The sequence below is a fragment of the Pseudophryne corroboree genome, chromosome 7 (assembly GCF_028390025.1).
Source record: "Pseudophryne corroboree isolate aPseCor3 chromosome 7, aPseCor3.hap2, whole genome shotgun sequence".
NCBI lineage: Eukaryota > Metazoa > Chordata > Amphibia > Anura > Myobatrachidae > Pseudophryne > Pseudophryne corroboree.
The window spans coordinates 58,938,053-58,963,670 of record NC_086450.1 but is presented as its reverse complement, the minus strand read 5'-3'; the positions used below and the strand labels follow the sequence as shown (position 1 = coordinate 58,963,670).

The 25,618-nt window shown below is 44.5% G+C and overlaps 1 protein-coding gene and 1 pseudogene across 3 annotated transcripts in view; both read right to left on the bottom strand.

Annotated features, from left to right (window-relative positions):
* Positions 1 to 25,618, bottom strand: part of UBE2F (ubiquitin conjugating enzyme E2 F (putative)) — a 490,291-nt gene that overhangs the window by 190,972 nt on the left and 273,701 nt on the right. For all 3 annotated transcript variants that reach the window (XM_063933173.1, XM_063933174.1, XM_063933172.1), the window contains exon 6: positions 511 to 581. In XM_063933173.1, the coding sequence (XP_063789243.1) occupies positions 511 to 581 (71 nt within the window). The remainder of the gene's footprint in view (positions 1 to 510; positions 582 to 25,618) is intronic.
* On the bottom strand, positions 12,922 to 13,041 carry LOC134946182 (5S ribosomal RNA; annotated as a pseudogene).

Sequence of the window (25,618 nt, the reverse complement as noted above, 5' to 3'; positions counted from 1 at the left end):
CACGTGGCATGCATGTAATGCCACAAGACGCATTGAGATTATGTGTATGATGTCACATCTGTACTAACAGTACTATGTGTAAAACAATATTTAGGCTTCATGAGTTACTATAGGAAGCTATTTTATGTTTTCGTTACATTTTAATGTTTTTTTTTTTTTTAATAAAGCCGTGATGTGTTTAGCCCAAATCCCGTTTTGTGTATTCTTTTAGGGCTGACATGCGCTGGACCCAGCACCATTAGAGGGTGCAGCCCAGCAGGACGACAAATAGTGGATCCTTTGTCATTAACCATACAGCCACCCTGTATAGATCATGAGGATTTTCCTAATTACTACAATCTTAAGTATATGTAATCAATAGGTTATAACCTTTGATTACGCAGTGGGATGCTTTGAGCATCAAGATCTGATTCAGCAAAAAAAGAATAAAAATGGAAAAATAACCACACACTTAAGCTACAAAGGAGGAAAAGAAGATGTACACAGCATAAAAAGTAGACAGCTTCCCACCTTAAACAGATCTCTCCCGTCTCGGTGATGTTCGGATGCCAGATCCGCGTTAAGCACTTCACTTTAGGAGGCTGCACACAAAGGAAAAATACACACATGTCACAAAGCTAGGAATTAAGGGAGGCGAACAATTCATCACTCACCAGAAGATTCTATGCATGCAAGTGAGAGATAGAATATTTTATTTCAAAGCCAAAATGAGTTCATTGTAATGGAAAAGAAATGATTTAGGACATATTTCATGGGCCCGCAGCAGACGGTTTCTTGATAAGAGGTCTGTTCTGGATAATATCTGGCAAGGGCTGAGAGATGACAGAGTCACAGGTGAGTGGAGGTGCGTGAAATTTGGATTTTCTGCCAATAAAGCTGGAACAGCCGCTCAGTGATTTTACATAAGCTTTCCATTGACGCTATCATAGAAACAGATGTAACAGCTACAGCATGTAACTGTCCCATCTGGCTGCAGTATGGGGAGAGGACTGTACAACGAGAAGTTCTCTATAATTCCTATCATTTCACAATTTCAAATACGCCTGTCCTCTAAATACACAGAGTTTGACCAAAATATTACAAACATTTTAGGTATATTATTATTGTATTACCAGTTATGTATATAGCACGCTAATATTCTGCAGCGCCTTGCAGAAAGTATTCAGCCATTCACATCAGTACCTGGCACAGTGGAACTTGTACTCTATGGGGCAGATGTATTAAACCTGGAGAAGTGATAAAGCAGTGATAAGTGGAAGCTGATATAATGCATCAGCCAATCATTACGGGTTTGAAAAATGACAGGCGCTGATTGGATGGTGCATTATCACTTTCCGCTTATCACTTCTTTATCACTTCTCCAGGCTTAATACATCTGCCCCTATATTCTCTATCACATATACAGTACACATGCATACACACTATGGTTACGTTTTTGTTGGTATCCAATTAACCTACCAGTATATTTTTGGATTGTGGGGGAAACCGGAGTACTCGGAGAAAACCAACGCAAGCATGGGACGAAATCAGTAAGATTTGATATCAGTTCATATCCAACAGATATCATACAACTAGCCGCAATATGCCATGAGACACGAGGCATCTGGCTTAAGATGCCCCGTGCTGGCCGAGTCGCACACGGCTGCTTGGTACGACTGCCACAATAATATATTAGGGCACATCTGTAGCTCACCTGTTTGCTAAGGATCAATCATTTTACAGTTCTCCTGTGTACTACTGTAAGTGCACTACCACAAACAATAAAATGTTAGGCACACGCTCCTCTACCCCGCCAAAGCCTCAGCACTCCTCTTTTCTTCCCACAGCAATACTCCACGACCTTTAATTGTCCCAACCACTCGCCCCTGTGCCTCAAAGTTTTGAAAAGAGTTGATATATCAGATTGGAATTCTATGACTGACAGAGCTCTGAAAATAATGGCTACATGATGACCGAAGCAACCCTAGAACCCAAGCTAGGCGATGGGCGCATGTGCACAACTTTATAGTGGGTGGTAGTGGATTCAAATCACAAGTTTGGCTTCCCAATCCGCTGCAATATGTATGCACTAGTGCATGTGAGGACTACAATTATTTGTACTGCACCATGGTCCAGGATGTAATGAAGTCCGTTTTCGTCAGCCGTGAGGGATGCTGGTGGAACTCGGACATTTTTTTAAACTGGACAATTATTTACAAGGCATGGTTTAGCCTTGTAAAAGATTTCCGCTTTAAAAATAGTCCCAGTTCGGCCGCCATCCCGCACGGGCGCCAACCTCTTGCTTCATTACATCCCGCCCTTGATGTGTGTGTCACTCACACAGCCTGTGGCTCAAAGGAAAAAAATAAATAAATTAATTTCTTGTATGTGGGTGTTGATGACTACAAGAGAAATGAAGGGCTATAAAAGAAATAAAAAGATCTCTGCCATTTCAGTGAATGAAAGCGTAAACCTCAAAGATAGCTATGAATAAGCAGGTCATTACAAGGTGAGCTAAATAGTTATAATAAATGCAATAAATTATCACAGCCTCGAAACCCACCTAGGCTAGGACAAAAACATTTTACTCACTGATGTTGTGAGCTGCAGACTGCAATAAGTAGTGAACAAGGGGAGCAAGTAATAGAATTAATTTATTAATAATATCAAAAACATAGTAATGGCTGAATTAATTTAAAATAATTCCTTTTTTAGTAGTACAGGCCATAAACAATTGATATATAAACTACAAATTAATAATATACAATAAAATACCAATTTAACAGAAAAATGTAAAATGAAAAGATAAAAAACACAAAAGTGTAAGGATAAAAATAGGAATGTAATAGATAAATCCAAAAATAAAAGCATAAAATAATGGATTAAAAAAAAAGTCTCACTGGGATATAAAATTGCAATGCGTTCCACAACACCTAATCTCTACTGACTGAAGAAGAGGCTAAGTGGGGTATCCTATTAGCCGTGATAACCTGTTTAAACTGACTTTTACTGTGAATCGTGAAAACCCCCTATCCAATTAGCCGTGAAAACTTTCCACCCAATAATTTTACCGCAAATTTCACTACACCTACTTTGAGCAGGTGAAAAGTTGGGGAAAATCCCTATTTTAAGGTAAAAATGTCAGAATTTGGTTCAAATTCCGAAATTTGGGGTTCAAGGTATAGGATAGGTATAGTGGGGTGCTTTGTGAGTGGGACAAGTGTTTTTAGGCTTGCAGGTATTACTAGTCGGTCTGCTTACACCTTTTTTTTTATATTTAAAGTCCCATAAAATGACCCAAATATATACTTGTACCCCTTTATATGTACCCCAAATTCAATTTGTGCACTCATTTTGCTGAAAAAAACTTGCTTTTAAAATATTTTTCCATTTCAATTTTTTTTTATTAACTGCCTGTCAGTATCCATCACATGATCGGATCCCAGAATATAATATTTCTCATATTGTATGTGTGATAAAATTTAATTTTCTGTGAACTGCATTCCATTTTCCATCTGCCAGGTTGTAAATACTGTGGACATAACCCCAGGTGGGGCTAGGAGGTTATCGCTCTGAGTGAATCTGACCAGGACACCAGGTTCTAAATGTGTTTAGTAGGGACAAGATCAAAACCAAGCAATAAAGTGGGAGAAGAAAATTATGTTCAGCAACAGACGGTTTCTCATCCTGTGCCAGTCATAAAGGTTTGGAAGACTGCATCATTCCGTTCCCATCTTCAAACAAATTGTGCAAGACAGCATTGAGTTGGCTAAAAAACCCAAGGGTGGGGGGAAGTGAGGGCAGATGAGGGTATAACTAACCCTTTCACTGTAATATGTGTGTTCATTCTCATGGGATGTAGCTGCAGCTAGAAGTGAACCCCCACAGCCGAATCCTAAATGGGTGTGTAAGTTTAGTCTTCTTAATTATTATCTCCTTTTATTTTAGTTTGAGTTTGTACCGACTCTGGTTGTATTCTTAAAATATTCTAAATCATCTTTGTAACACTTTTTGTAACTAAAGTTCTGAAGTATTCTTGGACTTAAAATTAAAATTCTAGTTTCTGATTCTGTGCTTCTTAAAACCCATGGCCTCGTGTGGCCACGTCTACCAATTTTTTCTAAGTATTGCAGTGTGTATGACAGGTAGAAGTAAAGGCTACCTTGCGTTCAGATGCTAAATCCCTCTTGCTGGTGGCAGCGGATGTGTTTGTACAACCCTGTGTGTCCAAAGTGACCCCCACGTCCCAGGCGGCGCTTCTTAGATTGATGTATCTGGAGAAACGACCGGCAGGTCCATGACACACCCATTTAATCCAATTTAAGTACCCCAAATACATTTTAATATGACCTACAGATGGAGCCTCTCTCATTTATACCATCTATGGCGTTTGTCCTGATCACGGAGTCGCAGTGTGCCTGGTAGCATGTTTTGTCGCAGGGTGGCGCATAGAGCTTAGAGAGGCGTATGGCATTACCAGTGAGAGTGATCATCCAACAGATGTCGCTTTGGAAAATCACCATTGCACGTGCGTGAGGTTAGCAGAACTGCCCAGCAAATGACGGCTCACTCACGCCAGGCATCTCTCGATCACTAGGTGAATACACAATGCTAACATGCTTTGCAAATGAATGTGCCTTCTCTGGCTTCTGGGTGAGCCGTCATTTGCAGGGCAGCTCTGCTAATGTCGGGCGTCTTTTCTTGGTGTAAGTGCATCTTACAGATGTGTCCTCTTACATCCTTGCTGCAGTTACGCTAAACAGCCCTTGAAGTCACACCATGCAGGGGCAGTACTCGGTATCGCTGATCATGTTTTTTAATTTATATTGTGTATGTGACTGTGACTGTATTTGCATACAATATGTTCTGCTGGAAAACACGGACTTTTTATTTCGTATGCAGAAATAGCCACTATTTACTTTGCATCTAAGACGCATTTTCGCGATGCTACGGAGTCCTGTCACGGGATGGTGTGACTTCAAGGGCTGCTTAGAGTGACTGCAGCAAGGATGTAAGAGGACACGTCTGTAGATTGTGTGCATTGGAGATGCTGAGCCAAAGAAAAGCACATTTCAGAGTTCTACACAGATTGGCTTAGTGGTATCACCGATGCTTACGCCTGAGTACTAGGGTTTGATTCCCGCAAAGGACACACTTGTACAGGTTGAGTATCCCTTATCCAAAATGCTTGGGACCAGAGGTATTTTGGATATCGGATTTTTCCGTATTTTGGAATAATTAGATACCATAATGAGCTATCATGGTGATGGGACCTAAATCTAAGCACAGAATGTATTTATGTTTCATATACACCTCATGCACACAGCCTGAAGGTCATTTTAGCCAATATTTTTTATAACTTTGTGCATTAAACAAAGTGTGTGTACATTCACACAATTCATTTATGTTTCATATACACCTTATACACACAGCCTGAAGGTCATTTAACACAATATTATTAACTTTGTGTATTAAACAAAGATTGTGTACATTGAGCCATCAAAAAACAAAGGTTTCACTATCTCACTCACTCAAAAAAGTCCGTATTTCGGAATATATGGATATGGGATACTCAACCTGTATTGTATATCTGTGTAAAGATTAGCATCCACAGGTTTTTTCTAATTTTGCCAAAATAAGTCCTGTCATACTTTGTATACAGTCTCAGACATGCACACAGATATACAGTCAAAATTATTAAAACGGTAGGTGCTACTTAGTACACAACTATACAAGTGTGACTTTTCAAATTACGAGAGTCTTATCTTTATGAGACTGAGCAATGGACCATTGCTTTAATACGTAAGTTTGCCTCTGTATACACTATTTTTATTTATTTATTTTTTTGGTCCCAAAAGAGAATTAATATTTTCTACAGCGTCCATATATTTACAGTACGCTATACACTTCAAGTTTCTTATTGACTCTCTCCGTCTGACCATTGGTCTGTGTGTATAACATTACAGTTGTCACTGGCCATTTGCCAGAGCTTGCTAAGAGTACACTATTACAGTACGATCACTGTACTGTGTATCCATCCACTGCTATTCTCTCTACAGTCCTGGATTAGTGGAACATTAGCCACCTAGTGGTGAAAATGTGTATTGCATGCTGTTTATGTTGTCGCACCTCAAGGAGCCTGTCCGTGCAACAACTGAGCTATAGCTAAGGCACGACAAATACTCTGTTTAGGCAGAGAAAGGTATAGGCTGATTTCCCCATTTTAACTCTGATTTTTTTCCGCCCAAGTCCCATTTTCAAAAGGTTTGGAATACCATAGGGTGAAAAACGGGAGCCCGCATACTCGCAAAAAGACGTTTTTGCAGCAATTTTTGTGTGATAGATGCAAAAAAAACCCCAATGTGCGTGGAAAATAGCCGCGAACTGGATATCGCCCTAAATGACTAGAGAAATTAAAAGTATTTTTAAGAGCTATGGGTGGCTTGGTTATGCTTCGATTTGAGGTTCTTCTAAAAGGATCACTACTACACATAATTTTAAAAAGCACTAATAACATTCGTACACGTGTGTATCCATGTTCCCACACTGACAGAATGTGTATGACATTTAATTTACACTTGAGGGGAGATTCAATTCAGTACAAATTGGCATTGCCCAACACTTTCATGCAACTAAATGCCGCAAACAATTCAATTATTAATCATCATGCCTGGAACAGGCCTAAAGATTCCTCTGGAGGTGCTAGCAAAAATGAAGGATGTGAAGCCTTATTCCAGTCGTCAAGCTAGTAATCGAATTGATCTCGGTAGTTTAAAAAAAAATATGTGCGCGGGAACTTGCACTTAATTGAATTTCCCCTTTCATGTGCTGCTGAGCCCAATTTATTGTTCACTTCCATCTATATCAAAAATAAGAAAGTGGACCGCATTGTCCTTTAACCAGAAGTACAGGAGCTCTGCCACATCCGGAAAACATCTCCTCTCTGCAACTTTCTCTTAACTATATTCCGCTCCGATAAATCCTGATATGTTTACATATATATATTTGTTTAAAAAACTACTGTATTTAAGGTTCGTGGTCCTTAAACATTTACATTAGATTACTGCAGTGGACAAACATGAAACATATGTGCATTAGCAACTAAAGAATTTCCAAAACAAACGGAACAGATTGGCTTCCTGAACATACATTTGCCAAGCTCCTCTCTATAAGTCATATGCGGTTTCTATGCATCCAAATGTTTATTCACTGTAAAGCAACAAATGCCATTTTCAGCTCACTTAACTACGGCAAATAATTGCTGCAATACAAAACAAAAAAAAGAATCCGTTCCAAATCTGAGGCTGGCACAACGCAAGCGGGCAGAATAATGTTGTTGTCACAGGTTGCAGAAAGTGGCCTGGAAATGTGTTATTACACATAGCACTGGAATAAACATAGCTGAAACCTGGTTTGTGCAACAATACTAAGGATAATAACACACTGGTGCTCTCTATCAGCCACGGGAACCTGGCCCTTATCTGCTCTCTCTGCTTGCACAGAGGATGTAATGTAAATTTATTTAGCACTGTTTAAGTGCTGGGTTTCCTCATGCTGGCGCTGATAAGATCTGGGAACTCTTTGTGCTGTTGTTACAATGTAGATAATCAAATTGGTAACATTGGCCTTCTCCCTCCCACTTCAGATATGCATCAACAGGCTGGCTGATCTCAAATACTTTGTGCTGCTGTTAAGCTGGCCATACACAGTAGGTCCTTCCTTCTCCGTGAAGAAACAGACGTTATGATGGTCTGGGCGATTCAGATTATTGTTAAGTGCTTTCATATACTGAATGATTTATCATCACATGGTCACAATGTAGAATACACTGAATGATATAGGCAGGGGGATAGTCTGATAGATGAAAAATCACAATCGGTGTTTGCAGTGTTTTCAACTTTTGACAATTGTTGTTCCATCCCCTGAACAATAATCGTGCACAATTGTCATACATCGGCCAGAATGGCTGGAAAATTCTTTCAGTGTAAGCACACCCATTAGGAATGATGGCAATAGTTCCTTTTACCCTAGTAAACCGCCCCTAAACATATGCAATTAAATCCGTGTAGTATATTAGAGAAATTAGGGAACACAAACAAAGAAGATGGTTGCATCTTACCTACAGAAGCGGTCTTCTATATATTGCCCAAACACAGGGTCGGATTGGCCCACAGCCCCCCCCCCCCCCCTTCCTGGTGGGCCCCACCGCCTATGCCCGCACCTCCTCCTTTGGGGATCAGGTTCCAGACTGTGCGCTTGAATTATACATTATATAAGTTACCTTAGGCTGTACAGGACTATGGTGTATTTTATACAGTGCATTGCTGTTATTAGTACATTATCATGAATGCAATAGTAGTGTTTACTATATATATTTATCAAGAGGCCCAGACTCTCTAAAGGTTAGCTAAACCTCTGTGCCAGCTGGCCACATCCCTCTGGAGACTGGCCACACCCCTAAGCATGGGCCCTTACTACTGCATTCACCGGTGGGCCCTTCATGCCCCAGGCTAACAGTGCCCAAACGGCCTATGATTGAAGGCTGTATATAAAAAGAGGAGTATTTTTCTTGTCACAGTTAAGAATCAATTACTATAGTACTAGTTACCAGCCCGTCAAAGTGATGCAACAACATAACAGTAATGTCAGCACAGGCGGCTGTGTGTGCCCGAACGGAGCAACACTTGAATTGCTCCGTCAGGCGCCATCTATTGGCCGCCGGCACACAAAACACTTCAATTCCCCCCAAAGAGGTGAGGAGTAGAGTTAGCCTTTTATTATATAGGATACATACATGTTCCTAGCATATTCCATGGACTAATCTTTGTAAGCTTTTGACTTTACTTTCTTTTCCCCAAGGGACTGAGAGTCACCTATCTGACGGATTCTCAGCATGTGGCATTAAAGACTTATTAGTATTGTATTCGTACTTATTACATAAATCATTTGGCGCAAGCTACTTTCCTTGTATTTGCCCCGTAAGAATAAAACAACAGAAGTGGATGGTCCTTCTCCAACAGATTAAAAGGGAAAACATCCTACAGTATTTTTTTCACTTGTCCTAGAAATGTCCAATTAAACGGTAACAATGCAATCAGCACAGTGCAGCTCAGCTATCTCCATTTATTACAACCACTTGAAATTGCCACAGGCAATGCAGTTTCTCTACTGAGGACAAATTAAACATCACCCGAGATCTTCAAATTAAAAGTGAATAAATTGTGATAAATTACTGCTTGCCAATGCAACACAATTTCTATAAAACAATGTCCCTCACAGATACATGGGCGCCCCTGTCTTAGCCAAGCCAATACATTTCAAAATGAAGTCATTATTTCAGGATAATGACACCGGGCGTTTATTAATTACTATGTTCTGCTGCTGTTGAAAAGCCTTTGCATGGGCAACTTTATTTTTATCTGAGAGGTTTATGAAAACACAATTTGCAAATGTGGTTTAAGATAATTTATAAGAAACACAGTGAGAGGGGGGAATATTTACTATACAAAACCATCGATGATGAACGTCACGATTGCTGGTTTTCAAAGGGCAATAGCAAATTATGCTAAATTAGCATAGTTTAGCATTAATTACTATTGCCGCTTGAAAAGCATCAGTTAGCGGTGCCAAGCAGCAGCTTTGTAAGCCTGATATTTTGAAAACCACCACCCGCCCACCACCTGAGCCATCAACGGTTAAACCCCACCCTACCTGTGGTAAAAAACAAACAAAAACAATGACCTGCATCGAAACACCAGTCGCCAATGACTGCTTTATAACCTGTGGCTGAAAATGCTGTCGCTATACAATAGCCACACACAATCTTCCCATCAGGAACTACAAACAATCATTATACCACTGTGTAACATTCCCATAGGGGTATAACAAAACTCATCACATCAGTATGGACTCAACACATTATTAAGCAGAGGTAAGGTCAAACGGGCGTTTCGGTACTGGCGTGAAGTCCATGAGGAAGGTTCACACCAGCAGTGAAACGGTCGTCGGGCCTTACCTCTGCTTAATGACGTGTCAGCCAATACTGCTGTGATGGGTTGGGGCCGTGTTACCGGTGGTCAGCCCCCTGACGCTGGGATCCCGGCCGCAGAATGCCGGCACGGGGGTGGGGGTGAGCGAAACGAAGCTCGCCACCCTGCAGGCTTGGTGGCGAGCTGAGCTAGCCACAGGTTCTATTCCCACTCTATGGGTGTCGTGGACACCCATGATTGGGAAAAGTCCCTTCTAGTCTGCATGCCGACTGTCAGGATTGTGAAGGTTCGGGATACAGGGGGAGTTATTGTGACTGTCGGTGAAATAACTACATCCCACTGTGATAACTACACTTGTTGCATATCCGTGTGGGAATTTTGCTTGCTTCACAATATGTTTTTGCACACAATGGGTTAAAGCACAGTGGGTGAATGTGTGCCATGAACAAAAGCTGCTACTAAAGAGATGAGCAGAAATTTGTAGACCTAATGAGCAGTTCTGTCTGCGGAATGCTGAACAGGAATCTTCAATCTGTACCAACAGCAGCGCATACCAACAACCTCCGAATGACAAGGAAAGGTTACGGCCCCAAAAGAAACTTGTTACCAAGATTAATTTAATTAAAAAAGTAATTAGTTCTTTTAAAACTGCTTGGTTAAATAAGGGGAAATTACACCTACTAGAACAGTGGGTCAAAGGGAAAGTTTAGGGAGAAAGCGTATTCTTCAACGGAATAAAACGGTTAGCCACACAGTGTTTCCATCACAGGTGTATAGACAAGCTCATGACACACAGCGTGACTGCTTACTTGTCATAAAGGGGAACACGTGTGCAGGCTCGGACTGGGCAACTGGGGAGCCGGTGAACTCACCGGTAGGCCCTGCCGAGTATTAGCCACACCCTCTTTTGTGTGAGGGCGGGGCTGCGCTCTCCTTCCCGGCTCCCGTCCCAGCCACAGCCAGCAGGTGATCCCGGGGGCGGCGGTGAATGCAGAGTCCGGTTGTGGGAAGGAGAGGCACGCGCTGCGCTCTCCTCCCTGGCCCTCAGCCACAGCAGCCTGCAGGTGATCCCGGGGGTGAACTGAGGGGAGGAGAGGTGCGCACTGTGCTCTTCTTCCCGGCCCCCAGCCACAGGACTAGCAGCAGAGTCCAGGCAGCGGAGATGAGCATCTGGCAATATGTGGGCAGTGCCTGTGTTTCTGGAACTGCTGGGGGCGTATGTGTATCTGCCACTGCACTACTGGGGCATCTGTGTTTCTGGCACTATTGGGGGCATCTGTGTATCTGGCACTGCGCTGCTGGGGGCATCTGGGTATCTGGCAGTGCACTGATTGGGGCATCTGGGTATGTGGCAGTGCGCTACTGGGGGCATATGTGTATCTGGCAGTGCCCTACTGGTGGCATATGTGTATCTGGCAGTGCGCTACTGGGGGCGTATGGGTATCTGGCAGTGCGCTACTGGGGGCGTATGGGTATCTGGCAGTGCGCTACTGGGGGCATATGTGTATCTGGCAGTGCCCTACTGGTGGCATATGTGTATCTGGCAGTGCGCTACTGGGGGCGTATGGGTATCTGGCAGTGCGCTACTAGGGGCGTATGGGTATCTGGCAGTACGCTACTGGGGGCGTATGGGTATCTGGCAGTGCGCTACTGGGGGCGTATGGGTATCTGGCAGTGCGCTACTGGGGGCGTATGGGTATCTGGCAGTGCATTACTGGGGACGTATGGGTATCTGGCAGAACACTACTGTGAGTGTATGTGTATCTGGCACTGCACTACTGGGGGCGTATGTGTATCTGGCACTGCACTACTGGGGGCATCTGTGTATCTGGCACTGCACTACTGGGGGCATCTGTGTATCTGGCACTGCACTACTGGGGGTGTATGTGTATCTGGCACTGCTGTGGGCATCTGTGTATCTGGCACTGCACTACTGGGGGCATTTGTGTATCTGGCACTGCACTACTGGGGGCATCTGTGTATCTGGCACTGCACTACTGGGGGCGTATGTGTATTTGGCACTGCACTACTTGGGGGCGTATGTGCATCTGGCACTGCTGTGGGCATCTGTGTATCTGGCACTGCACTACTGGGGGCATTTGTGTATCTGGCACTGCACTACTGGGGGGCATCTGTGTATCTGGTACTGCACTACTGGGGTGTACGTGTATCTGGCACTGCTCTACTGGGGTCATTATTTGTATCTGGCATTATACTGGGGTCTTTATGTGTATCGACTGCTCTCTCCCGCTGTAACCCAGGCGCATATACTACTGCTCTCTCCCGCTGTAACCCAGGCGCATATACTACTGCTCTCTCCCAGTGTAACCCAGGTGCGTATATTACTGCTCTCCCCTGGTGTAACCCAGGCGCGTATACTACTGCTCTCTCCCGGTGTAACTAGGGGCATATACTACTGCTCTCTTCTGGTATAACCCAGTCACATATACTACTGTTCTCTCCTGGTGTAACCCAGGCGCGTGTACTACTGTTTTCTCCTGGTGTAACCCAGGTGAATATACTACTGTTCTCTCCTGGTGTAAGCTAGAAAGAACCAACAAAAGAAAGTTGGAAAGTAGACTCTTGTGTGGGAGCACTCTAATTCAGAGGAATAAGTGTATATTAATCAATTCTGGTAAAACATAACTTTATTTGTTCAAAAAGGTGATTAAGGAGTAAGTTATACGTGAATAATAAAGCTACGCGAAAATATAGCACTATATGGAGAATAATTCATGTGGTTTTCAATACCACAATAAGAACCGGAATCCAAATCTTTGGGCTAGTGGATTTACTATAATCACAGTGACGCTTTTGCGTAATATATGACCATCATTTATTCTACAGCAATCCTATTCAGGATTATTTTGGCGTAGAGAATTAAATCATAAGTCATACAAAACCGAGTACCAGTTGGTATTGTTGGGGATCCGTCTAGATCGGGCAGAAGAATTTTTTGCAGTACCAGGGTGTTCCAAGGTGGTCTCCCATCCAAATACTGACACGGCCCTCCACTGCTTGGCTTCCAAGATCAGACGAGATCGGGCATCTCCAGTGGGGTATGTCCGCAATAGTTTAATCTGCCCGTTCAGTCAATCCCAATACCCGTATCGCCCAAATTAAATATCCAAAACGATCCGGATCAATCGTGTGTTCAAAATCTGTATTAATCTTATGCCCATAAATAGGGAGTGAAATTATAGCTAGATCCAATTGATTAATAATAACAGATTGCAGACTAGTGCGGCCCCCAAAAAAGTTATTTTCTCTCCTGGTGTAACCCAGGTGAATATACTACTGTTCTCTCCTTGTGTAACCCAGGCGCATACACTACTGTGCTCTCCAGATGTAATCCAGGCACATATACTACTGCTCTCTCCCGGTGTAATCCAGGCAAATATACGACTATTCTCTCCTGGTGTAACTCAGGCACATGTACTACTGCTCTCCTCTGGTGTAACCCAGACACATACACAACAGCTTTAAGTGAGCAGCGAGGTAGAGCTCTTTTTCTTTATATACTATGCTAGGTGGCGCCTTTAATGGCTGGTCACTTGGCCACACCCCTTCTAGCATATGGCAACGCCCCTTAGTGGGCCCCTGTGATAGCATTTCCCTGGTGGGCCCTTCATGCCCCAGTCTAACACGGCACGTGTGACTCCTTTTGGTATCCATGCTTTGTCTTTTCTGTGACTAACCCCAAGACACACTGTGAGCAGTAAGCCATTTGGCCAAATTAAACAGACCCCGTTACACAGGGCTATGTAGAACAAGACTGCACTGAAGAAATTCTATCCAACACTTCTTAGATGACACAAGGCCTTTTGGGGTCACTGTTTGACCACCTTTTTTACACCATATCTGATCAGATTAAATGTGAATTGGCCAATGTGGTCAGCTTTAGCACATACCACATGGATCAAGAAGCCTGGTGCGATTCTAGAGCTGCGTACTTTCTTAATTTTGCAACTTTTTCCTAAATTTTGCATCTTGGTTCTCAAATAGTGTACTACTGTTAGTACTCAGTATTACTTTTCCTGCAGAAAAGGAATTGCTATAAAGTTGCAGTTTAACCATAATGATGAATAATGAGAATCACCCGTGTTGGACCTCTTTTTTTTTTTTTTACTGTTTAACCTGAATTATGTACCTTTTTTCTAATCAGTATTTTGACCGTAGCAATGTCCGTGGTGCGCTAAATGGGGCTATTTGGCGAGGCTTTATGCCGACATTTGTAGTTCAAAAGACAGACCTTGTATCTACGACATCTCTGTGACTTAAGTGTTTTATACACAGCAGGCAGATTTGGTGAATTCATATACAATTGTGTTGTCCATAAGGGTACAAGCAGCATAATTAAAATGATTTATTTTTTATTTTTTTGCCCTTTACTAACCATTTACACTGTTTCTTGGAAATAACAGTGATGGTCAATGAAGCTGCAGCGTAAAGTCATATTAGCGCAGAATGTATTTTACCTTTATACGTCATATATAGGGATCGGGAAGCAGTTAAAATACTGCCAGCCGGGATCCCGGCTATTACAATACAGATGCCGGAATCCCGACAAGAAGTGAAATGACGACGCCAGAATACCGGCAGGACAGGCTATTCTCCCTCTGTGGGTAACCACGACACCCAGAGAGGGAGAATATAACCAGTGGCGAGCGCAGCAAACCGTGTCCGCAAGGGGCTTTCTAGCGCTCGGCCCGCTGCTGGCATACTGGTGGCGGGACGACTCTGTCGGTACCCTGACGGCCCGGCACCCCACCCACCGGTAAATTATACTGAACCCTAGGGATCAATCAGCAGCGGTAATGTACTGCGGCTAATTGAATTCTCCCCATAGGGTTACTTTTACAGACCAGAATCCTTTGCATAGAGAGAAAGAAAATCTCAGACACTATTAACCACAACTCCCTTATAAATATAATTGTGAATGTAGTTATTCGGATGCAGCTACCATGTCGGTGTTTAGCATGTCGATATTCACAATGTCAACAGCAGGTCGGCATTGATGATGCCAACATGGTTAAGATGTTGACATCATTAATGTCATAATGTCACATTTCCAGGCGGCTTGGTTACCGCTAGGGTTGCCATTAGGGACAGAGGGCCTAATTCAGACCTGATTGTAGCCGTGTAAAATTTTGCACGGCTACGATCAGTTACTCAGACATGTGGGGGGACGCCCAGCACAGGGCTAGTCCACCCCGCGTATCTGGCCCTCCCCCCGCACAATACAAAAGCATCGCACAGCAGCAATGCTTTCGTACCTGAGGAGTAGCTCCCTACCTGCGCGCTGGCAGGGAGCTACTCGTCGCTGTCCGGGTCGTAGCGGCTGCATGTGATGTCACACAGCCGCCGCGGCCTGCCCCCTGCACGGTCCGGGCACGCCTGCATTGCCCGGACAGCACCCCTAAAATGGCCCACCCAGAGAACTCCTCTGCCTGTCACTGCGGCGCTGGCGCATACGCAGTTCAAACCTGAACGGCTGCTGTGCGGAAACGCACAGCCGCGATCGGGACTGAATTAGGCCCCAGAATTAGAATAAAACTACCATGTCAACATGTCCAAACATTCCGCACCAAGGGGGTCATTCCGAGTTGTTCGCTCGTTGCCGATTTTCGCAACGGAGCGATTAAGGCAAAAATGCGCATGGTACGCAGTGCGCATGCGCTAAGTATTTTAGCACAAAACTTAGTAGATTTACTCACGTCCGAACGAAGAATTTTCATCGTTGAAGTGATCGGAGTGTGATTGACAGGAAGTGGGTGTTTCTGGGCGGAAACTGGCCGTTTTCTGGGTGTGTGCGGAAAAACGCAGGCGTGCCAGGATAAAACGCGGGAGTGTCTGGAGAAACGGGGGAGTGGCTGGCCGAAACGCAGGGCGTGTTTGTGACGTCAAACCAGGAACGAAACGGCCTGAGCTGATCGCAGTGTAGGAGTAAGTCTCGAGCTACTCAGAAACTGCTAAGAATTTTCTACTTGCAATTCTGCTAATCTTTCGTTCGCAATTCTGCTAAAATACACCCCAGAGGGCGGCGGCCTAGCGTGTGCAATGCTGCTAAAAGCAGCTAGCGAGCGAACAACTCGGAATGACCCCCCAAGTTATTCTATGTAATGTAGCTTCCATGTTAAGTTGATTGATCCCTTTAACTGTTGCAGAATGATTGAGGTGAATAAAAATCCAAACACAAGTGAATGAGATTTGTGTTTCCCCAAGTACATGTGTGAAGACTTTTGGATCTAGACAGTGTTTGGTTTTTGACACTTTCTTTTTTTTCCGGACTTGCAGATCCATTCTACAAAGTGAGAACGTGCAAAGTAACAACGGAATAAAGCGTGTCTGTCCTTTCTAATATATAATGAAGACTAATGAAATGAAAAGGTTAAGTTATTAACACAGGTTAGAAGGCTGGCTCGTCATGCAGCTAAATGAGATGCCCTCAGTATTGATAGTGAGGCAGGAAATGCAATGACCGTATCTCTGAACCGTATGGCGGCAGGAAATGAAAAAGACCTTCGCTGCACATATCACAGAATCGCACAGAACAACAGGAGGCTCATTATTTCCTGTGAGCGCCGGTGTCCAGGCTTATCTGCACAGGTAACAGGGGAATAATCTCCAGACGCTTCTATACAGCCCAAGAAAACCAGGACAGAATGTGAAATGACAGACACAAGCAAAGTGCAGTTGTCAATAAAACTTCCTTTTAGAATGTTGAATAATAAAATTTATCAGGAACAGCTAAAAAGCGCACAGCTTAGATGAGGATAGATGTGATAGGACAGAGGCATTCATATGAATTATAAGGTATTAAGGGTCTGATTCAGGGACGCAGCTGCTGTACGAAAATATACAGGAGGGGTCTTGTGTACAGACTCCACATCGGATTGCTTGTGTGAACATCGGACATCTGAGTAACCCCCAGGTTACACAGGATGTCTGGGCTGTTCACGCTGCAGAGGCTGGGGAATTCTGCCTCTGAAGACACAGACCCTGGCCTTACCATTCCCACGCCCCCATTTTCAGGAAGGCTGGCCATCTCCATCCACCACCCACCCCCAGACGTGAGCTGCCTGTCAATTAGGCTGCAGTTTGGGGGCACCGCATGCGCAGCCGCCCCACCATCGGAATTATACGTAAAACATTGGGTCAATGTACAGCTCCAAATTAAGCTCTAAATCAGCAATTCCACATAGAATTTTTTTCTTTAAAAAGGTATGACCATCGATTATCTATGATTCCAAATCATCGATGGTTTTTACACAGTATTTAATACTTTCACCATCGATGGTGGATTATCAGATAGTGTTCCACCATCGATGGTGAGGTGTGGGGCCGATGGCGATGGATTTTTACTGTTCACTGTACTGTGCCTGGAGTCAGGGGTAGATAGAAGTTGCCATGGCCAGATGTACCTCACCTCCTGGCTCCACTCATTACTGTCTAGTGCTGCCGGGATACAGTAACGGAGGGGAAGCGAAGGCATAATGGCTGCTATCAGTCAGCGCGTCACCAGCTCCACCCCTATCCTCCCTTTCCCCGCCCACTGTGACTATCACTCAGTGGGAGACTGTGTGCAGTACGCCACGTATGCGCAGAGGTAACTATTGCTTGCAGAGACGTTCTCCAGCAAAGCCTCTTCTGCTAATGCCTGGCTATTTGATACCAGGGGATCAGTACTAAATCCCGCTGGACGGGATCCTGGCGGTCGAAATCCCGACGCCGGAATCCCGACCACAGAATCCCGACAGGGGTGGCGAGCGGAGCCAGTATGTCAAGTGACCTGAGTCAGCTTCTGCCACTATTCCATCCCCCTGTGTTCTGTCCCTATTCCACTCCCCGGTGTTCTGTCCCTGTCCCCCCCCCCCCCCGTGTACTGTCATCAGTCCACACACACGCCCCCGTGTTCTGTCCCCCTATTCCACACACACCCCTTGGCTTCTGTCACTATTTCACCCCCCCCAGTGTTCTGTCACTATCTCAGACCATGTTCTGTCACTGTTTCACCTCCTCCCTCTGTGTTCTGTCCTAGCCATTGTGTCACCCCCGCACCTGTGTTCTGCTACTATTTCACCCCACCCCCCGTGTTTTGTCATTGTTACACACACACACACACACCCACACACACCCACACACACCCACCCGTGTTCTGTCCCAGCCATTGTGTCCCCCCCCCCCTTTGTGAAGTACGGTAAGGATCACATTTACAGTTTGCAGGGGGGCGCTGTACACCATAGCACCGGCTCTGCCCTCAGGGGCTGGGTTGCGGCCAAACGGCTGTGCTCTGACCATTGCTCTGCCTTCTCTTGTCGTTGTCTCAGGAGAAGATGGGGCGCAATTCATGAATTAAAGAACAGGCAGGGCTGCTAATAGTGCCTAGTGGGAGCACTATATACCTTGGAAAGGAGGTGTAGACTTGTAGTAGTATAGGACAGAAATATTGCCTGGTTTAAGGTATTTATCTTACTAGGCTCCCACTGCATGCTGTTAGCAGTTGCACGCAAAGTGGAGACACCCAGGTGGCACAGATCCCCCTCCCTTCTGCAGCCCGTGCAAAGGAAAGAGCCGCCCAAACCACTCAGCTGCCCAGCGGGACTGCAGTCTCCAGGGACTTGTTCTACTGCATGAATTGCAAATTCTGCAGCTCAGGGGACAGCAAAGGGGGAACAGACTGTCAGCCGTGGCTGTGGGCAAGGAACTGAACCTCCTGGAGGACTGGTTACCATGGAAGGAGGAAACGTGTTGACAGAAGGGCACTTAAGCCTATTGCAGGCTAAACATTTTTATGTTCCCAATATGAAAAACACCCTTACAGTAAACTGACTGATGTTTGTTATAGAAACTAAAGCAATTAAATGAAACTGTTATATATGGTATTAAAAGGCAGTTTCTCCAGAAACTAAATATCTTTAGTTATCTGAACAGTGAACACTACTTTGTGGTATACAGGTTGAGTATCCCATATCCAAATATTCCAAAATACTGAATTTTTTGAGTGAGAGTTGTCAAAGTCGAAAAATATCCGGATACATATGCCTTGTACGAACCCCTCATGCACATGCCCGCTGCACGTGCACACGCTCTGCCGTGCGTGCACATATCCGCAATTTGCGTAAGATCGCTCCGGCGATCACGCGCGGTATATGCGCATTTACGGTAGAGTTTGTAAGCGTCTAGCATGCGACTCGATCATAACATATTTAACCCATATAGCGTATATTGTAGTGAATATTCCCCTAGACAATGTCAGCAAGTATGTTTAGTTTAAACGGTTCTTGGACAGAGAAATTCCTCTTTGCATGATAGGAAGGGTCAGATAAAGGTTGAACGGTGGTGTCTAGTATCCAGCTGTAGAGTATTTTAATGGTAACATTTCGGTGTTGGTTAGGAAGAGAATGCTCGCTCCTGCGTATAGTTATGTACAAAAGTAGTTTATAGACATTTACTGTATTTGCTGTTCATTATCCATGCGGCGGGAATCCTAAGGATACCTCCCACCTGAGCAGTTGGAGAAAGACACAGCCCACCTGTTCGAACCCACCTATGACCTTTTGTTATAATGCAGAGACACATTCCTGTGTCCAATGAACCATGAGATTATAGGGACCATTGTATTGTTACTGTATGTTGTGTATATAAAGACCACCATTGCCTGTCCAGTCACTCACTCTCTCTGCAAGGTTTCACATTGAAGGCTGAGGGCTGGATCCAGGACGCGCTTGCGAATCATTCCCACGTGTGTAAGTTCTCTGTAGCCATTTTGTTATCCTCTGTGTTTGCCATTTGTTCTCATTGTGTACTCATTCTGTTTGCTTGTGTTTGCGATCGTTCGCTATTGTTCAATTTATTCCTTGTTATTCTGTTTAGATTTTGATGTTAGTTTTGTAGTGTATAAGCTGTATTGTTTTCCCCTTTTTACTCTAAAGCAATCCACGAAGGTGTTAGAGCCTGAGTGGTTTTTAAATCCAAACAAGGTCTTGCGTATTCACTAGTTACTGTAAAGGGTTTTCTTAGCGTCTCAATCGCTCAAACAGCTTTTCATATTATCAAGGTTAATAAGCATTACATCATTATAGTATTACATTGCCAAGGTTTAAAGTGTAAGCATTCCCTTACGGTGTATTGTTACTAAGGTTTACTGTGTATCATTCCGTGAGCGTACGTGTCGCTCGTGCGTCGCGCCCACGGCCTAGTGTCTGCTACGCTAGGTGCGTACCCTTACGGTACTCAGTGCGCCAATAGCGTACTTAGTCCGTAATAAAATATAGCTTAATGTTTATAGGTAATAATTGACATTATCAATTGGGGGCATCGTCCGGGCCTCCTCATATCCGCAACCAAGCGGAACCAGGCAGACTTTATCCATCAGCAAAGGGCGGGAAGGTAGTATCCCCTGTTAGCCGTTCGGTGGTCGGGGATACGGTAGTGCTGATTAGATAAGCATCTGCTCCGTTTGGTTTGTAGGGATCCGGAACCGAAAGGTAAGAACGTTAAGCTATTGTCTTTTAAATCTGTTTAAATTTCTGTATTGGTGAAAATTGCGCACGCAACACACGCACACACCTGTATTTTCATTTGCGTATTTTCACATATCTACCTTTGTGTTTGCCATTAGCATTGATCACGTGCTGAGAAAATTTGTTGCTATTTAGTTAAAAGTAAAAGTAATACTTAAGGGAGTAATTGTAAAACACGCACGCAGCCTGACCCAGTTATAAAGGTTATACAGGAGATACTGTGTGGTGCTTGGTAAACGATTATAGTTAAATATTGTTTGCATTTATAGAAGCGTGTTATTTGTGTTACTGCAGGAGTATCCGGCCTGTGTACACGTGTCTCTGACCGAGTGCGAGACAGCGTACGCAACGCAAAGGCCTACACACGTGGCGTAAACTACGCAACGTGCGTACGGATACGCCCGCTAAATACAAATCACACGATAGCATTGTTTTAGTCTAGTAGATACGGAAGCCACGAGATAATAGCACAAATTTGTTCAGTTTCCAAAATTTAGTTTAAAAAAAAGATCCTCCTCTCGTTGCATTACCTCTGGGATTAGCCTGTGTTACCTGAATGAAAGAAATTTTCTGTACAGAAAAATCAAAGTATATATGAAGTGAAAGAGCGTGTGTATGCAAGTAAAGTTAAGTTTTCTTTGGTGTGAACCCCGGAATTCGAGATCTCGTAGAAGGACACCCGTGAAGTGAACACGTGGTGGCGTGGGAGAAGGCCATCTCACGTTAACAGTGAATAAGGTAAAAGGAGCAATTAGTGTTACAGCAGACCAAAAGGTCCGCGAAAGTCAGAAATCCGTTAAAAGTACCTATACGAAGTTCTGAAGACCCTGACTTAAGAAAGGTCAGAGGTAGTGAGCGCAGCCCTGGGGGTTGGCGCAGTACCCATATAGGCCCGTTTTGAGAATACGCTCCGGCTGAAGGTTTCGCAGCCTAAACAACCGATTCCGCTGGTCGTTCAGCGGATAAGTAATAGTTACTTATACGCAGTGCGACTTTACCACATGTAACTGTGTGCATTAGTTGGTTACCTTGATACCCATTACGCAATTTGCGTGCGCTTTGCGGGATCATAAACACTATTTGTACACTTTGACGTGATTTGTGTAGGTTTTTTTTATTTTAAGGGAGGTTCGCTGATCACTCAGGAATTCTCCAGCAACTGATACTTACTGGGGAGGTTAGCATACTCCCACACGCCCCAGTAAATAGAGGTTACATAGGGGCCCTGGGTTGAGTACGCCAGCGCTGAGGCAGTGTGTGGGCATATTGGTCGACGTGGGCGAGAGTGGGTGAAGGCACTCGTTGGACTTTCACCGTTGCCTTACCTCTGAGAACGTGGTTTTTGTAGGAATTCGCTGAGAAGGCAATACCTGCAAAGAATGGGGGCCAGTTGCTCAAGTAAGGGACGATCAACCAAGGTTCAGGTTGATATAATTCCGCGGCCAGCAGGGTCGGCGAGGTACATAATGTGTGAAAAATATGGATCACACGCAGAGGTTTTATGCAATGAGTGGGAACGTATGACTGTGAACGATGGGGAGAAGTTTCCCAGGGTAGGCAGTTTTAATCCTGAGGTTTTGAAAAATTTAAGGAGAAGGATATGTCTGATAAAATCCGTCAAGCAACGGATTAGACATTATGATTATTTACAGTTATGGCAACAGGAAGGTGAGATACAACGAGGATTAGCTCAAGCAGCTGGTTCCAATCCTATCAGGAAACTGATAGCTACCGCACCACCACCACCATACATAACAGGAGAGAAAGTGGCTACAGAGAATGGCATACTGGTATATGATAAAAGTGCACTTAATAAATGTATTAATGATAAGAGTAAAGTAGATAAGTGTATTGATGCTAATGCTAACCCGTGCAAGTTGTATCCTGTCTTAAACTTCACTCAGGACGGCGACCAGGAAGATGAGCCTACCACAATATCGGCACTCTCTCTCTAGCAGCCACCATAAGAGAGACTACAGTGGGCACGGCCCAACCAGTAAGAGGAGTAGCAAAGGCCCCTAGTGGAGGGACAGGTGAGGTCGTGTCCGCAGGTAAGTACGGTACTGTACATTATGCAGAAACGATTACACCACACATTGTAGAATCAACCCAGAGTGATGTGATTGAACTTAATCCTGTCAGGGTAATTGCAGTCCCAAATGGAAAAACTGACGCTTCGGAAGTCACTCCCGTCAGGAACATTGCAATGCATTGTCCCTTTTCCCGGACAGAATTAAGAACAATGATGTCTGAATTCCCTGATCCTAGGAAAGATCTAGTTGCAAGCCAAAGGTTCATTAGAGAACAAGGTAACTCCGCAGAACCCAATAACAAAGATTGGCGGACATTGCTGAGGGCATGTTTGCCCCCCAATATCGACTCTGCGAGATTTATCACTGATTGTAGGTTAGATGAAGAGGTACCTCTCACTGATGAGTACAATCAGGACAATGTAAAACGTATCAACCTGCAGTTAGGAGTATATTTCCCAGCTGTTGTCAAGTGGAACAAAATCTTCTCCATAAGACAAAAAGAAGGTGAAATTGCTTCTGATTATTTCCATCGGGCATTGCAGGAAATGGCTAGGTACACAGGAATAGAAGACATTAAGACAAATGTGCACCATAGGGAAGTAGCAGTTTCTGTATTAATGGATGGTTTAAAGGAAGTGTTGAGGACAAGGGTACAGACCACTCAACCTAACTAGAGAGGTATGTCGGTGGCGGCTTTAAGAGAGACCGTTATTGAACATGATCGGAACATCATGAGACACAGGGAGTCACAGGGCGATAAGCTGATGGCAGTAAGTATACAAGCCCTTACAACAAAGCCACCTCAGCCTAAGCCCCAGACCCCTGTTGGTAAGTCAAATGTGATAACATGTTCTAACTGTCGCAGAGAAGGACATATTGCACGGAATTGTATGTTTAACGACCCATATAAGGTATATCAACCCCCTAGACAACGACATGACAAACGTAATTGGGATCAGGGACCGCAGAGACGGAGTTATGAGCCACATGCAGGGGAAACAAGAAGGTACCCACCAAAAAGAGACTGGCAAGTCTCTGAAAATTCCCAGTTACCCCCTTCACATGTTGTAGCTGCCAGCGCGCTGCGGGGAGGTCACCACATACAATAGGGGTGGGGCCACACCTGTAGTCTGCAGCCAGTGAAATTAATTGCGAGCCTTGGAAGTGAACCCGAGGTCACAATTGATGTAGCTGGTAGATCTCTACCTTTCCTTGTATATACGGGGGCGGCCAAGTCAGTGTTAAATTCAACAGTGGGTATGAAGACCACTGGTAAAACAATTCCAGCCATGGGAGTAACAGGAGTAGTACAACACTACCCTTTAAGCAAACCAGCAGAGATTACGATAGGGCCTTTGCAGACCAAGCACTCCTTTTTGCTAGCTGCATCGGCTCCGACTAATCTACTTGGGAGAGATTTACTGTGCAAGATGGGGTGTGTCATATATTGTACTCCTGGAGGTGTGTTCTTAGATATACCCGAGAATCACGCTCAGGAAGTGCAGGATATGCTAGACTCCCCACAAAGGTTAATGTCACACACTGCTGTTACAGATAGGTGTCCGTCCAAGGTAGAGGAAATGATTTCCCAGATACCGGAGTCACTTTGGACCAAGGATGGACAAGACACTGGATTAATGGCAAATGTAGCTCCTGTAGTAGTTCAAGTAAAAGATGGTAGGATAGCTCCAAAAAATCCCACAGTATCCTCTGAAGCCAGAGGTGGAGTTAGGAGTTTACCCAGTAATAGAGCGCTTGCTACAACAGGACATTCTGGTTAGGACGTCCAGCACTGCCAATAGTCCCATCTTCCCTGTGAAAAAGAGCGGGGGGAGGGGTTACAGGCTAGTGCAGGATCTAAGGGGGATCAACAAAATAGTTGAGAGCCAATTCCCCGTAGTGCCAAATCCAGCTGTCATCCTTACGCAAATCCCTCCCACTGCGAATTTTTTCACTGTGATTGACCTCTGCTCCGCTTTCTTTTCGGTACCTCTGCACCCTGACAGCCAATATTTGTTTGCATTCACATACAGAGGAGTACAGTACACCTGGACTCGCTTACCACAAGGTTTCATTGACAGCCCAAATATTTTCTCACAGGCTTTGCATGATTGTTTACAGTCCTTTCAAACTGAGAGCGGATCAGTATTAATACAGTATGTAGACGACTTACTGCTGTGTTCTGATTCACTCGAATCGTCCTTGAGAGACACGAAACAGCTTCTGTTTCATCTTTCTGATACGGGACACAAGGTTTCAAAGGATAAGTTGCAATTATGCCAGACCAAGGTAAAATATTTGGGACATTGCTTGACGCAAGGACTGAGACACCTCACCGCTGATAGAGTACAGGCGATTCGCGACATGACTCTGCCACAAACCCAGCAACAGATTCGCACTTTCCTAGGAATGTGTGGGTACTGCCGTAACTGGATCCCAGGGTTTTCCATACTAGCCCTACCTTTACAAGAGATGGTCTCATCAAACAAACCAGATCGGATTTCGCACACAGATGAGTCCGAACTGGCATTTGAGAGACTTAAACATTGCCTAACGCAGGCACCAGCATTAGGTATGCCAGATTATGGGAAACCCTTTGAACTGTACGGTACGGAAAGTGCTGGGTGTGCGGCAGGTGTTTTAACCCAGAAGCATGGTGATGCCAGCAGGCCGGTAGCCTACTACAGTGCTCAGCTAGACACGGTAGCACGATCCCTCCCCACATGCTTGCGAAGTGTTGCAGCGATAGCATTGCTAGTGAGTAAAAGCGAAGATGTAGTGCTAGGACACAACCTGACCATCCATACACCTCATGCAGTGTCAGCCTTACTGAATTCTGCCCAAACCAGACACGTCTCATCCGCACGGTTTACAAGGTGGGAATTAGCACTAATGGCCCCTGTAAACATCACCATAAGGAGATGCAGGGCACTAAATCCTGCAACGTATCTCCCAGGTGTGCCTGGACAGGCACAAAGGGTGGGGGATGAGAGTAATGGTGAAGGAGGATTTAGTACAGACACTGACACACATGATTGTATGGAATATTTGACCCAAAATTTCACTGCAAGGCCTGACATCAGTGACAACC